Source organism: Melospiza georgiana, chromosome 20 (assembly GCF_028018845.1).
Source record: "Melospiza georgiana isolate bMelGeo1 chromosome 20, bMelGeo1.pri, whole genome shotgun sequence".
NCBI lineage: Eukaryota > Metazoa > Chordata > Aves > Passeriformes > Passerellidae > Melospiza > Melospiza georgiana.
The window spans coordinates 10,525,405-10,540,468 of record NC_080449.1 but is presented as its reverse complement, the minus strand read 5'-3'; the positions used below and the strand labels follow the sequence as shown (position 1 = coordinate 10,540,468).

At 55.8% G+C, this 15,064-nt stretch overlaps 2 protein-coding genes across 5 annotated transcripts in view; one reads left to right on the top strand and one right to left on the bottom strand.

The window, feature by feature from the left end:
- The window catches only part of GPSM1 (G protein signaling modulator 1), a 65,895-nt gene extending 55,407 nt beyond the window's left edge, over positions 1 to 10,488 (top strand). For 2 of the 4 annotated variants that reach the window (XM_058038414.1, XM_058038413.1), the window contains exons 12-14: positions 6,006 to 6,165; positions 8,231 to 8,439; positions 8,530 to 10,488. In XM_058038414.1, the coding sequence (XP_057894397.1) occupies positions 6,006 to 6,165; positions 8,231 to 8,439; positions 8,530 to 8,718 (558 nt within the window). In that variant the 3' untranslated portion in view covers positions 8,719 to 10,488. Of the gene's footprint in view, positions 1 to 757; positions 916 to 1,714; positions 1,806 to 6,005; positions 6,166 to 8,230; positions 8,440 to 8,529 lie in introns of those variants that run through there. The other 2 variants (XM_058038415.1, XM_058038416.1) reach the window with 2 other exon arrangements.
- A 2,910-nt stretch (positions 10,489 to 13,398) lies between these two features.
- On the bottom strand, positions 13,399 to 15,051 carry DNLZ (DNL-type zinc finger). The gene is made up of 3 exons (XM_058038253.1): positions 14,773 to 15,051; positions 14,247 to 14,386; positions 13,399 to 13,687 (listed from the first exon to the last, which is right to left on the bottom strand). Exons 1-3 carry the CDS (start codon positions 15,049 to 15,051, stop codon positions 13,522 to 13,524), a joined length of 585 nt encoding a protein of 194 aa, XP_057894236.1. The 3' UTR covers positions 13,399 to 13,521.
- Between the last annotated feature and the right edge of the window lie 13 nt (positions 15,052 to 15,064).

Genomic DNA, 15,064 nt, shown 5'->3' with positions numbered 1-15,064 from the left:
TTTCACTGTCAGTAATTGTCTTCTCACAAACGTGAGAGCAGCTCTTTGGCTGCTGCGTGGCATTTCCATCTTCCCCTGTTTAAAACCCTGTTGCAATTAGAAATTTCCCTCTGTCGAGCAGTGTTACATTTAAATCAAGAGCTGCTTATGGCTGAGCAGCCTAGGCTCTTGCAATAAGACAAAAAAACCACACATATCTAATAATATGAAGAGCAGGAGGACTATCAGGAGCTAAAAATGGTCCTTCAGTATTTTGGTGCTTTAAATCCAAGCGATCAGAGTGTGTCTGTGTGTGCACAGAGCGTGTGCTGCCTGTGCCCGCGGAGCCGAGCGTGTTTGCAGATGTAGTTTGGGAGAATCGATCGCGATCTATTTTTAAGGTGAAGTGAGTGTGGCGGGTGGGAGGTGAGGAGGTGGAAGGGAAGCTAAATATTCACGTAGCTGCACTGTGTGTTTAAGAGCATCATCTAATAACGGGAGGATCGTGGCAGCGAGGTGAGGGAGCCGGCAGCGATCTCTGGAGCCTCCCCAGTCGTGCCAGGGCTCCGGGGGGAGGTGGCAGCGGGGCTGGCGCTTTAAACCTCGGCTCGCACCCCGCGGGTCCCGGCAGCCGGCGACGCTCTTCATTCACATCGCTGGGCACAGAAACCCGGCTGGGCACACAAACCCGGCTGGGCACACAAACCCGGCTGGGCACACAAACCCGGCTGGGCACACAAACCCGGCTCGGCTCAATCCCCGCTCAGCTCAGCCCCGCTCAGCTCAAGCCCCGCTCAGCTCAAACCCCGCTGGGCACAGAAACCCCGCTCAGCTCAATCCCCGCTCAGCTCAAACCCCGCTCAGCTCAAGCCCCGCAGAGCCCGGAGCATCCAGCGCTGCTGCCCGCGGACATGTGAGAGCCGGAGCCCTGCTGAGGTCAGTGAGGGAAACGCGGGTTTGTTTGTCTGTCCGTGTGTCCGTCTTCCTCTGGAACGAGAGCATGGCGAGGAGGAGGTGGGTGCGGAGACACGGAGGGCTCGCTCGGGATGTGCCGTGGGTGCGCTCGGGGGTTTGAAGTTTTTCAGGTAGCTCCGGTGTGAACTTTTTGTTGTCAATATTGCTGCTCAGGCTGCTCGGTGCGCTCTGTGTCACAGCACAGGGGGGCGGAGGGTCCCCGAGCCCGGCCGTGCTCGGGGGACACACGGGATGTCAGTCTGTCCGTCTGTCTGTCCGTCTGTCACCCGCGGGGGGATTGGCACGGAAAGGGAAGCGCTGTCCTGAGCAAAGACCGGGCAGTTTCACAGCTCTGCTGCCTGTCCTGAGCAAAGACCGGGCAGTTTCACAGCTCTGCTGCCTGTCCTGAGCAGACTGAGAGCATTTTCAGCTCTGCTGCCTCTGAAGCTGAGAGGAGTGGGGACTCCAGCCCAGGACAGGGACAGCCCTGCTCCCCCCGGAGCACAGGGACGCTTCTCCAGGCATTTCAGCTCCTGGTTTTTAAAACAGGCTGTGGATTCCAGCCAGGGATTTCCTTCCACTCCTCTCCTCCAGCCCCCGCTTGCCTCTCTGCAAGCCTCCCCCTCAGAGCCTTTCTGCAGGTGAGGCTGGCAAGTTCAGTGCCTGGTGGTTTTGGGGTTTGAGGCTGTGGCTGTGCCAGAGGTGCAGCCCCCACGGTGAGTTCTGCGGGGTGGTGCAGGATAAAGCAAAGCTGCGTGCAGGGGACGGACAGACTGACAGACAGCCCTGGATGAGCTGCTGGTGGTCACCAGGAGCTCCAGCCCTGCTCCTGCCTGGAGATTTTGAGGTCGGCTGCCTTGCAAAGAGCAGAGGTAAGGAGCGGTGACATGTGTGGCTCACAGGGGAGAGGCAGATAGGGCAGGGCATGTGGGCACGGAGGTTGGGAATGGAGAGCTGCCAGGGCAGGTGAGCGCCTGCTTGGGCAAGGGCACAGATCTCCAAGGGCTGTCCAAGGGGGAGAACTTGGTCCTGGGGACTGTTTGCTGGCTCTGTTACTGTGGAACAGGGTCAGGTCACTTCATCTCCAGGCTGTGTCCTTTCTGAGATGAGGTGGAATTGTGGTGGATGTGTTTGGATGCCGAGGCAGTGCTCTGAGGGGTGACAGTGACAGATGCTGAACCCTCCTCGCTCGTCCCTGACCTGGGCACTCACCAGGCACCTTCAGGCAGCAGCTCCTGAGCTGGCTCTGCTGTACCAGACCCACCAGGGTCCATCCACCCCTGGGATCTGCAAATCCCAACCAGCTGTCCTGGGAGGGCTGGACAAAGCCGGAGTGAGCAGCCCTGGAACCTGACAGCTCCGTCCTGCACTGGGTCAGGGCTGCAAGGAGCTGAGCCTGGAGGAGAGGAGGGGAACCAAGGCAGGTCAGTGCCCTGGGGACAGCAGCTGTGAGAGAAGCTGCTCTGGCAGAGGGACAAGGTTTGGCCCTTGGGGTGGCTCTTGGGTGTCTGTGGTTTGGTTTGGTGGGCGAAGCTCCCTTCGAAGGGGATCCCACATGTTCGGGTGACCATGGAATCGCTGAGGGATGTGCCATGACTTGGCCAGCACAGAAATACTTTTGTGGTGCTTGGGGACCTCTGGGGCGCTGTCCCAGAGCGGATCTGACAGGCTTTGGTGGGGCTGAGCTGCATCCCGAGCTGCTGTGGGGGCAGCAGGAAGCTGTGGGAGAAGCTGCCACCACCAGAGCGTTGGGGTGAGGGATCTCTGCAGCAGATGTTGGTGTGGTTGGGCACAGCTGGGGCTGGCTGGGGGGCTCAGATGCCACAGAGAGATTGGGACAGGGTGCTGGTCCCAGGATTGGCAGTGGGAATTGTTCTCTGCGGGGTCCTGGGTGGGCAGCGGGTCCAAGGTGGGAGCCCTGCAGGGCATTTGTGGGCTGTGCCTTCAGGTGTTGGGAGCTGGGAGGTGGTTTAGTTCTTGCAATGAGGCTTTCTGCCTTTGTTTGATGGCTTTCCTGAATCCCAGTGAAAATGGCCAAGGGGGGTGAGGCTCAGGAGTCAGATCTGAGTTTGTTTTGCCTCGCCTGGGATCGCTCCAGCCTTGGAGCTGCACATCTGGAGTGGTCAGACTGAGGGATGTCCACAGGAGATGCTGCTCCATGTCCTGCACCTCTGGGGCAGAGCTGGGCAGCCCAGGACCCTCTCATCCCAAAACTGTGACTGGTGTTATGTGGTGTGAGAGTTTATCAGAAAGGAAAACGTGTGTATTTGTGCTTCTCCACGGGGTGTAATGACCTTGGCTTGGGGCTCCTGAGGAGCTGGTGGGGACAGTGGCAGAGCAGGCTCCCGTCACACTCTGCAGCTGCTTTTTCTGCCTTTCCAACACCTTGGCTGTGGTTTTACACATCCTGAATCCACCCAGGCAGGTTAAACAGCCTGCTCCTCCAGCAAGGGAATGTGTGCAAAAGCCTGGATGCCTTCCAGAGACCTGTGTGAGGAGAGGGAGCCCTGCTCCCCTCCACTCTCAGAAAATGTGAACAGAGCTCTGACCCCCATGAGTGGGACCCCAGCCTGCCTGGGATGGTGCCATCCCTGTCCTGCCCGAGGTCAGGGAGCAGGAGCAGGGGTTCCACACTTGTCCTTGTCCCTGTGTGGGCAGAGCTGGGAGTGTCTCTGTGCCCGTGCCAAGGACGAGCGTGTTGGCAGCCAGATCTGCCCTGGGGTGATCTCTGCAGAGCCAGCAGCCCCGGGTCCCTCTGTCACTCCTTGTGACAGTGTCTGGCTGCCACAGGAAGGTGACAGCTGGCAGAATTTGGGCGGTTGCAGCGCTGGAGGCAGAGGATGGGGGATGAGGCCAGACAGGGACACCGGCCATGAGGTGAGAAGTGATTTTGGGGCTGGACACTGAGGCTGGTGCCCAGGAGCATTTGGGGATGTGGGTGTGTGTCTGTGCTGTGGCAGGGCATTGCTCAGCCCCACGAGGGCCTCCTGACCCTGCCTGTGCCCAGCCCTGGGCTCGGAGCAGATGGAGAGCCCCAGGGTGGGATCACAGCTCCATCTGCCCTCCCAGCTCCTGCCTCAGGGCTGGAGCAGCCTGGCAGGGAGGGAGCTCAGAGCTCCCTGCCGTGTCACATTTGGGCATTTAATTTAATTCAGGCCTGGGGCAGGGTTTGGCTGCAGGGAGCCTGGTGCCCCGGGGCTGCCAGCACTGACATGGCCCATGGGCACTGACCTGCTGCCCCTCGGGTGCCGCTGGAGGTGCCAGGCACACAGCCAGCCCTGCCCCACACCTCCGTGCCCTGCCTGCTCTTGCTGCTCATTCAGAGCATCCTTTGCTGTGCCAGGGGCATTGGGGCAGGATCCCCAAACTGCAGGGTCTCTGCAGGAGGGGCTGGGGGGGATCTCTGGGGGGCAGCTCTGAGCTGGGGGCTCTGCCCTGCCCTGCCAGGCTGCTCCTGCAAGCTGGAGCTCCCCCTGGCTCAGGGCTGCTCTGCTTTACTCCGTGCAGTCGTGGAACAGCGGGAGGGAGGCTCGGTGTGAATGAACCGGTTTCCTCCTCTACCCTGAAATTTGGGTCACACAACCCAGCACAGCCGAGCTGTGAGAGATGAAGTTCACCCTCGGTTCAAGCCCCAGCCAGCTTTGATTTCTGAGGTGCAGCTGTTGGTGGCTCAGAGGGTCCGTGGGGCTGCATTAGTGGATCAGCACGTGGCAGGCAGGAGGTGAGAGGGGTTTTTCCCCTCCCTGATCAGCTCCCACATTGCCAATGTTCCTCTCTGGCCTGCTGCTAATTTTGACGCTGCCCTAAATAGAAGCTGAGTGCATCTCATCTGCTTCGCTTAGCATACAGGAAAATTGTTTTCCTTCATCTACCCAATCCAACTTGTGGCTTTAACCCTGTCAGCACAAGCCTCTCCCCAGTGCAGAGCTCCCCTGAAGGGCTTTGCCTGCCCCTGCCATGGGGAGGAGCTCTGGTGGGAGCAGCATTGTTTGTGGTGGGATTGGGAGGCTCCCAGGCCACCAGCAGAGCTGGGAGAGGGACTTTGCTTCAGCAGCAGCCCAGGGAATCCCCTGCTCTGATGGAAAGCCTGGCTGTGCCCTCTGCATCTCTCTGGTGGAATGTGCAGCCCCTCAGGAGGGACCCAGTGCCTCTGATTGACCTCTGGCTAGAAAATAGCTCAGATAGACCCAGTTCTAAGAGGTTTTGGTTGCTTTCTGTTGTGGCTTTTTTCCCAGCAACTGGTGGGACCGGCTCGGTGTGTAGGGAATATCCCCAAGCCTGGCAGATGCCCCTCTTATCACTGGCTAGTTTTATTTCCCATTCCCAGTGACTCCTTGGAAGGGTCTGTGGTTCCAGCTGCTCTGTCTGCTCCAGATCAGGACACACAGCCCCTCTCCCTGCTGGAAGTGGCTTGGAGAGGCTCCCTCCAACGCCAGCCTCCTGCAGCACAACTTAAATATATCCCTGTCTAGTGCAAGGTGCTCATTTGGGGCTCTTGTGCAAGAGCTGTTGTCCTGAAAATCTGTAATTTTGTGGCATTTTCAGCTGGGTGACTGCTACAAGTGCTGTGCTGAGGAAACAGGCACCGAGGGAAGTGTTGGGGTGTGAGGGGCAGTGGCCTGGAAAGGTTGGATTTAGCTGGTGGAAAAAGCAATCCCTGAGCTTGGGCTGAGCCCTGGGCACAGGGCAGCATTTCAGCCAGGGTGGCTGCACGGTTCTGCTCTGAGAATCCTGCTCTGAACCCAGCCCAGGAGCTCCCCTGGAGCAGTGCCAGGGTAAATTCTGTCTCCTTTCCCCTTTCCCATTGAGCCCCCAGGTTCCTGTGGCTGCTCTGCAGTGACAGCGGCTGCACGAGGCTCATCCATGCCCGGGTTTGGGCTGTGGCAGTGCCTGGAGCCTCTGGGATCAGAGGGACCAAGGAGCAGAGACCCCGGCAGGCTCCAGACTGTGGGGCTTGGCACAGGGCACAGCCAGGAGCCAGCCTGGCACGGAGCAGGAGAGGGCACGGCTGTTGCTGAGACTCAGGGATTTGTTCAGCGTGCTCTGACTCTGACTCTCCTCTCTCTTGCCAGAAAATCAACCGGACCCCTTCGGACGAGGAATGCTTCTTTGACCTGTTGAGCAAGTTCCAGAGCAACCGGATGGATGATCAGCGCTGCCCGCTGGAGGAGTGCCCGGCCGAGGCTGCGGAGGGAGCGGCCCCGCGGGTCCCTGCGCTGGGGGAGCGGCTGTGTGAGCACCCAAACCCCAAATCCCCAAAATCCCCGCTCCTGTGGCAGTGGCGCTGCTCCCGCGGCGTGCCCGGCTGCTGTGGTTTGCCCTGCATCCCGTGATGTTTTCACTCAGCTCTCTGAACTTTCAGCAGTTCCTTGGCAATCTCAGTCATTATTTAAGGAAGGAAAAAACATTCTTATGTAAATGGTTGCCGAGGGAAAGGCTGGAGAATGTGAGCTAAGGTTTGGGGAGTAAATTAGCGAGAGAAATGCAGAATGCCCTTGGATTTTTTTTCAGTGTGGGTCTTTAGATCTTGGATTCTGAGCAAGGAGGTTGGCACAGGACTTGTGCCACGTCTAGTATCTGCAGGAGGAAGATGATGATGGTCATTGCTGAGGGAGCTTTGTGACAAACTGGGGTCTGGGACGTGCAGGGGCCAGGTCAGGCTTTCTCAGGCAAGTTAAAATATTGCCAGTTTTTGTAATAGCGTTGCCATGGAGGAAAAACTTCTGGATTTTGTACTGTTCTTGGATACGGTGGTGATAGGTGCTGTGTGAGGACAGAGGAGCCAGGAGGATGGATAAACAGTGGGAACTGCTCGGGCAAACAGCCCTAGGAAGGACAGGGATAAATTGAGGAAGGCGCCTGACAAATTGGGCAGGAAAGGCAGGGCTGTGTTTGCACTTGGGTTCCGTGGCTTTTTCAGTGTTCAGGGCCTTTGTTTAACCCAAGCTCTAAAATGCACAGATCACCCTCACATGCTTAATCACCAGCACAGAGGGCTCAAACCAGTTATTTAACCTGATGGATTTGTTCATCATCAGTTGCCAAATGAATATGAAGTGCAAATAGGAGAGGAGCCCCCTGACACTGCAGCACAAGCAGCGAGTGCCGGGGCAGGGGCTGAAGCTGAGGTCAGGCTGTGGTAGGAAGGCAGGTTGGCTCTGAGGTGAGAGGGTATTTATTGTCTAAAAATAAGGTGGAAATGAGCATTGTTTTGTCAAGAGATGCATTTCTGACACACAAGTGCATTTGGCTGTAACAGCTGTGTAATTTAGGAGATGGGGTTGAAAATGTGGAGCTTTATAAAGAATGCACGAGCGGCCCCACATTCTGTTCGGCTCTTTTGGGCTCTGAGCCTTTTGGACGTGTTATTTTTGAGGATTCTTTGTGAGCTGAAGGGGAGGAAACTCATCCCTGCGTCAGCACTGAGATTTTCTTGTGTTTCTGCAGCTCCATGAGCTGGGGCTCTAAGGACTTCGTGTCGGGAGGCTCAGAGCTCTGCTCCAGTGCTTTGTGCTCAGGGAGTGTAACCCCACTTGGGCTGGATTTCTGAGTTTTTTCTGAGTTTTGCCTTGCTGGTTTGTTGTTTGGGAGCCTCTCCCTACGCAGCAGCTGCAGGAGTCAACGGGCTCTTTCCAAAGGGTCAGTGGTGGATAGATGAATGGACTGGTTCTGGACTGGGACCCCCAGCACCAGCACAGCCCAGGCTCTGCTCCGTGGGATGAGAAGCAGCAGAGCCCAGGAGTTTTTGCTGGTGCTGAGGCAGGTCCTGCAGCCCGTCTCACCTCGCAGTGCCTCTCCTTGGGCAAACAGCTCAGATTTCTGGGGGTCTGGGAAGGTGCTGCCAGGTGAGAGGCTCAGCCAGGCAGCTTTGCTGATGGCCTGTTTGCAATTAATCCCAGCTGTTGGGACTGTGTGGGTGCCTGTCACAGCCACAGGGGCCACCAGGAACTCTGTGCTCCCCTGCCATTGCCAGCTCTGCCTGTGCCTCGTGGTCCAGGTGGAAGCCAGAGTGGAAGTGGCAGTGCAGGGATCACATGCAGGCTGTGGGTCAGCCCGGGGACACTGGATCTCCTTTGGTGGCCTCCAGGAGCTGGCCAAGCACAGGCAGGGAGCCCCACAAGGGACCCAGCCGTGCAAGGTGGGTGTGTGAGGTTCTGCTTTATCAAGGCACTGATTGCCCCGCTGCTGCCTGCTGGGTTCGTGTGGGTTGGAGAGGAGTTTGGGGAGGGGATTTGGGCTCTGCAGCTCAGGCAGGGCAGGCAGAGCGGTGACCCTGCCCTGTGCTCCTCTCCCCCAGCACAGTCCGCCCTGATGGCATCCCCACAGACAGAGGAGTTCTTCGACCTCATTGCCAGCTCGCAGAGCAGGCGCCTGGATGACCAACGTGCCAACGTGGGCAACCTGCCCGGCCTGAGGATCACCCACAACAACCTGGGCCACCTGCGTGTGGAGGGGGACGCCCAGGAGCCCGGGGACGAGTTCTTCAACATGCTCATGAAGTGTCAGGTACGGGCACAGGGCTGGGGGGCTCTGGCACCCCTGCTCCAGCCCCTTGTCCCCGCCCTGTGCTAACGCTGAGCCCCTGTGTCCCTGCAGTCCTCCCGCATCGATGACCAGCGCTGTGCCCCCCCAGACTCCATCCCCCGCGGCCCCACCATGCCTGATGAAGACTTCTTCAGCCTCATCCAGCGTGTGCAGGCCAAGCGCATGGACGAGCAGCGTGTGGATTTGGCCTCAGCCCAGGAGGAGGCCGAGGAGGAGCAGCAGAGGCCTGGTTCCAGCTAAGAACTGGGCTTTGGGCTGGGGGGGTTGTTTCAGCTTTGTTTTGGTTTTTAAAAAGGAAGAACAGAGTAGGTGGTTTGAAGCCCGAGTGCTCCTGTGCTCCCAGTCTTGCACCTCCATCGTGTTCCTATGGGAGAGCCCAATGGATGGGGACAGTTTTTAAATAAGGGAGTTTTTTTTAGGACACTGGGCCACTGTAACTCTGGGCACAGCCCCTGGAAGACTTTAGCAGCCCCTTGCTGATCACCTAAAACCCCAGGAACTTGGAGGAGCCCACAAGGGGTAGCTAACTCCATCCTTGATTTCTTTTATTTCCACAACACTTTTATTTAAACAGGGAAAGGGAAGAACACCTTTTCCATTTTGAAGTCGTCCTGTCTTCCCTGACACAAATGGTTCTGGATTCTTCTCTGGAACATCTTGTTCAGCTTTGTTCCTTCTACAGGAGAAAAAGAGCCCAAGTCCTTTAAACCTTATCCACCCCAGCTGCATCGTGGTCCCACACACCTGAGTGTATTTTAGGTTTGCTGAGGACTCTCTGGAGAGCCCTGGACCTTCTCTGCTTCCAGCTGCAGCCCTGCAGGACCTCCTGAGCTGGGGAAAAGCCTCTCTGACTGTAAGCTTTAGTGGGATTTGTTACCTCTGGAGCCCTCTGCAGCCCCATGGCAGGGGCTGTTCCTGGGCAGAGGGAAGGAGGAAAGAAAGAGGTCTCTGCCCAAGTGTTCAGCCCACAGCAATCAGGGAGAGCTCCTGGTGCCACTGAGCCAATGTGAGGGCACCCAAGACAGAACCTGTGTGTGACAGGGCCCTGCTTCAACAGCCAGCAAAGCTTTCATGGCTCACCCCTCCTTTTTTCTGTGTCCAGCAGCAGCTCAGGCCAATGGCCCTTCCCTCCTCGTGTTTCTCCCCAAACCAGCACTGAGGTGCTCCCAGTGAGGCTCTCTTGTTCTGCCCACCTGTCTGCAGCTCCTGGAGCCTCAGGAGAGCCCCAGTCTGGGGGGCTGGCTGGGAACTCACATTTACTGCCATTCCTTCCCCTTTTGGACCAGCTGGAAATGCTGGAGGAGGGGAGCAGGGCTGTGACTCGAGGAGCTGCAGTGTTTTCCCTGTGCTTGACCAGAGACTGTGCTGGACTTGAGCAGCTCCAGCGTTGAGCCGAAGCAGCGCCGCTCCTGCAGAGACCAAATCAGCACTTTGGACTGGAAATGCATTTGATGGAAACATTCCCAGCCAGCAGGGAAGTATTTTTAGACCAGTGATGCTGCTCATGGGGCATTTACCCTGCCTGCACTGACCATGTGGAGTGGTAGCTGCATTCTCCTGCTACCTGGGAGCACTCACCTGCTGCTGGGCCAAGGCTGGGCCTCCTTCCTGGGGCTGGCAGAGCTCTGGAGAGGGGAGAGGAGGAGCTGCCCATCCCTACCTACCAGCCAGGCTGGCATTTGTAAAAGAGAAAAACATTGATGATGACCTGACCAGCTGCAGGCTCAGGCCTGTGCAGCTCTCAGCCAGGTGGTGAACTGGAACCTGACCATTAAGCTTTCAGAGGTATTATTGAGGTATTATTTGCCATATACTTGAATGTATGAGCTTATTTATTTTTTACATGTGCATTTGCTAATGTCATTTTAATGGGGAATTTCCAACCCACAGGTACTTGTTTTTTTTTCTAAAAAATAATCTGCCAAATGGATTAATATATTAGAAATGAATACAGCTCAAGGGGAAGGGGTGGGGGGAATTGTGCTTAATAAATATTTGTGTCTAAGCTTCAGTGCAAATACTCATTTCCATTATTTCCTGGCTCAGAGCAGGGCTAATCCTGGCCCTTTGGAATAAGGGTGGGGGTGAATGGAGGGCGGGGGGATCTCTGGTAACAGACACCAGCACATGTGCTAAGGAAAGTGTTGTGCACCTACCTCCTTATCACTTTACTCTGTGAGCACATGGGGCTCATGGCAGCACCACGATCTCAGTTCTGCCAGCATGGATGTGGCTGTGGAGGGAAGGCACAAAGCCCTGAGAATTCCCTGCCCAGAAGTTTCCAGGACGACAGGGCAGACAGAGCAGCCCTGCATGGCAGAGAAAAGGCCACTGGAAAAGGCTGAGGAGAGGCTGAGCTGCTCCTTTCAGGCCCTGCCCGGTCTGGGTGCCACCCCGGCGCCTGGCCCAAAGCTGGGCTGTCCCCCAGAGCCAGGGGACAGGGGCACGGAGTGCTGGGCACAGCCCTGGAGTGGACACAAAGCAGCAGCACCAGCCCATTCCAGCACAGCAGGCTGGAAGGCAGCCTGGGAGCAGCAGTTTGGATCCTGGGCCCTGTGAGGACAAAGCCAAGTCACAGCTGGGCTTCCCGTGCCTGGCTCATGTGTGCTGGCCACTGCCAGCCCTGAGCAAAGATTAATAAAGAGCCACCAGCTTGTTCCCATCAGGTGTTCTCACACCTCTGGGTGCCTGGGCACAGCAGCTCTGAGTGTGACCTGGGGCCAGAACTGTGCCCTCAGGTGTGCAGAGGCTCAGGCTGCCAGGAGCAGGTGATCCCTGGGACAGAGTGATGGTGTCACCTCCTGTCTGTCCATCCTGAGCAGCACAGGCTCCTTCTGAGCTCCTGCTGTGTGAATCCTCCTCTCTCCCACATCGGGAAGAGCTCTCTGACGGTGACATCCGCTGGAGAGCCGCGGGACTGCCGGCCCTGAGCGCTGCTGCAGCTGTGCAGTGTGAGCGTCCTCTTCATGAAGAACCCTAAAAATGCAGCAGAAACACGAGATCCTGCCCTCTCCTGCCCAGCTGTACACAAGCACCAGAGGGACTCGCAGGACAGGGCTGATGGAGAAAGGCACTGAGGAGAAAAGCTGCTTCTCCTCACTCCCTACCTTTGGCTACAGCAAGCCCATGTGCTTACCTGTGTCCCCTTTCCAGAGCAAACCCACTGCCCCATGGCACAACATTTTTCAGAAAAAAACATCTTCAAAAGGGAGCAAAAATTTCTGGTTTGTAGCTGCAATCTCTTAGCAGCAAATCTTTTTGTATTATGTGCAAATTCCCTCCCCTTATGTTAACCTGAATGTTCAGAGAAGCAGCAAGAACTGCCACCCACCATGCTCAGAGGCTTCTGTCTCTGTCCTACCCCAAAGAGCACCAGGTGACAAAGGGCACTGGCACAAGGAAACACGAAAATCTAGGAGCAGCCAACACAGATTTTGCTACACTTTACTACATTTTTTACTAAAACATAGCAAAAATTTGCACCACCTTCCTGGGACCTAGTAACAGGTAAGAAAGGTAAGGAAAACAGTATTAAAAAGGCAGATTGTAAATGAGTTGTTTCCAAGGCAACACGGATCCTGTAACAGCTGCTCTGTTCCACCCCATCAAAGGCATCAGCACCATGGAAGCAGAATGCTGATTTTCAGATTAAAGGTAATAAAACAAACACTTTTCCAGCAGTGCTAATAGGTGCCAGCAGCCCAGCTCAGGGGGAGAACACAGCAGTGCTCAGAATGCAAATTCCTGTTTGTCAGTCCTGGGTCACTCCAGCAGCTGTGTCACACATCTGAGCACACACGAGCTGCCTGATGAAGTTCCTGGCCCTGTTTCATCACTCTGCACTGACACTCCCACAGGACATGACAACTTTCCTGGTGCTCTGACCCAACACTTACACTGCAACACAAATAAAATTGTTATGAACACTCCAAATGAAGGGAACTTAATAATGCCTGCAATGCCCTCACTGAATCTGTGGCTGATGAAGCACCACAAGCAGCTGGGGATGCCTGGCTGAGAGAACTGGGCTTGCTCAGCCTCAGACACAAAGGTGAGAGAGGTTTTACTGCTGTCTGTGCCTCAGAAAGCACAGAGGTTGTGATTCAAGATCCTGAATATCCTCCTCTGACAAGCAGATTGAACTGGAATCCTCCAGAAGGCTCTTCCAAACTGAATTAGTTTTTGATTGCAAGCTCAAAACCCTAAGAAAGCAGGTGGGAACTGTGCAGAGGGAACAAACCCTAACAAAGCACAGCATCATCATCTCAGTGCCTGATCCACCACTACCCCAGAGCTGCATGCTGACAAACTCCCACATCTGTCATTTATTTCTTTTTAAATTTCTAACTAATCTTAACCTACTGCAGCAGCACTAATAAGCCCCTCAATATCTGCCAAGACAACTTTCTGGGTCCTCTTCTTCTCCACCACTAGTAATTTTGCCTTCACACCCACACTCCCCCTCACCAACAAGGAGTGGTAAAACCCCCGTGCTGGAGCTCGAGTGGGATCAAAATACAAAACTTTCAGTCCTGACATGAGTGGCACAGAAACAAAACTCTGGAAGGGGTCAAAAGAACAGATAAAAGCACTGTTTGACTGCATTAAGAGCAGGTGGTCTGACCCTCCTGCAGGGTTATTTTGGCTTTAGAAGTCTGGGACCCATCTCCTCAGGTGGTATCAATTGTCCCCTCTCCTGATTTGCCACACCTGAGCATCCCTAAAACCTCCAGCTCCAGCTGCACCTCGCTAGGTCAAACACATATAGAGAATTTCTGAGCAGGGAACAAAGCCAGGCAAGGGACATTGGTGGGGTACTGAAAATTGCCTGAAATCAGCAAAACAAGTACCAGGAAAGACACCAACACACCTCTAAAGACATCAAAGGTGAAACTACACAAGGCAAAGACACACCACAGAGAAAACCCAACACCCGAGTTTATTTTAGAAACAGCTGAACTCAGGGAATGAAGGTGAAGAGTCCAAGCAGAATGTCCCAAATCCCACGTGGCAGGTCTGTCCAACAGGACACCATCTCACATGTCAGGTGTGTCCCTTGCTGCCAGGATCTGGGGGGGCTTCCTCCTTGTCCCCCTGTGCCAGCTGCCCCTGGGGCTCTGCAGGGCTCTCCAGCAGCAGCTCCAGCGCCTCCTCCCCAGCCACACGTCTCACCTGCTCCCCTCTGGCTGCCAGGATCTCCTCGATATTCCTGCACGGGGAGTTGAGAACCAGCAGTGACACCACGGCAAAGGCACACTGCACTCTGCCCTCAGCACTGACACCGTGCAGGGAATCACACCACCGGGAAAACCACCCAAAATCATCCACAGAAAACCACCCAAACCTTCTGGGACTGCTCTCATCCACTGGGATCAATGATTTAGCAATTACAGCTAAACAGAAGCTTTTAAAGTTATCTTGGGAATTTAGAAATCACTGGAACTCCACAGACCAATCTACACACTTGAAACATCCAAGGAAAGGCAGCAGTGAAGTGATAAAGCCTGAGGGGAACAGCAAATCACCCGCTGGCACCACTAAGGATCCCCGTGAAGTTTCTACTGCAGCTTCACACCGATTTATTTGGATCCTAGACAGCAACAGTCAAATTATAATGACGGAAAACAGAGTCTGTGTGTTTTAATGAATTGGATGAAACTTTGTTTTCAGTATGAACCACATTGGATAAAAATCACCAAAACAAGGCATCATTTCAGGAAGCTGCAGGTGGGAGCAGGGTGAGAGGAGGATGCTGGTGGCACACTCACCTCTTTCCCTCCAGGTCGGAGAACCAGCCCAGGTTGTCGGCGATGATGTGGTGGTTCCCACAGCCAGGACAGGTCACGATCACCACTCCTTGGTGGTAGGCAGCCTTAGAGATGGATTTGGCTGAACGGGTCTGGCACACCTGAAAAACAAAGTGGGTTTTATGAGCAGGGTAACTGCAGCTCCTAGGGCTTTTAAGACAAAAATAGTTTTGACATTAAAAGAGTCTTCCCTCCCTCATCTCTAACTATCCCAAGTCGGCTCCATCATGTTAGGATGTCGTGAGTTCAGCCCGGGACACAAAGGCTGAGAGAGGTTTCACTGCTTTCTGTGGATAATGAGGAGGATCCATGGAGGCTGTGGGATCTCCACCTTCAGAGACACTCACAAGACCCCAAACACAACGAGCATGAACTCGAAACCTCCAGAGGGCTCTTCCACTCTGAATTAGTCTTTGCAAGTTTAAAACTAAGAAAACAGCTACACCATGAACCCCAGCGACGGTGCCCTCAGAGCGCGCACGCCCACCTTGCAGGTGTACACCAGGCGATAGTGCGTGGATGGCGGCGGCCCCTGGCCGGTGCAGAGCGGGCGGGCCGGGCCCCAGCGCTGTCCCTGGCCGGTGCAGAGCGGGCGGGCCGGGCTCCAGCGCTGTCCCTGGCCGGTGCAGAGCGGGCGCGCAGGCCCGCAGAGAAGCCCCGGGGCGGAGCGGGCCGGGCCCCTCAGGCCGGGCGGTGGGCGGCGGGGCCGCCATGGCGGCGGCTCCCGGAGCAGCGCCCTCAGCGCACGCTGCATGGCACCGCGCATGCGCCCTTAGAGC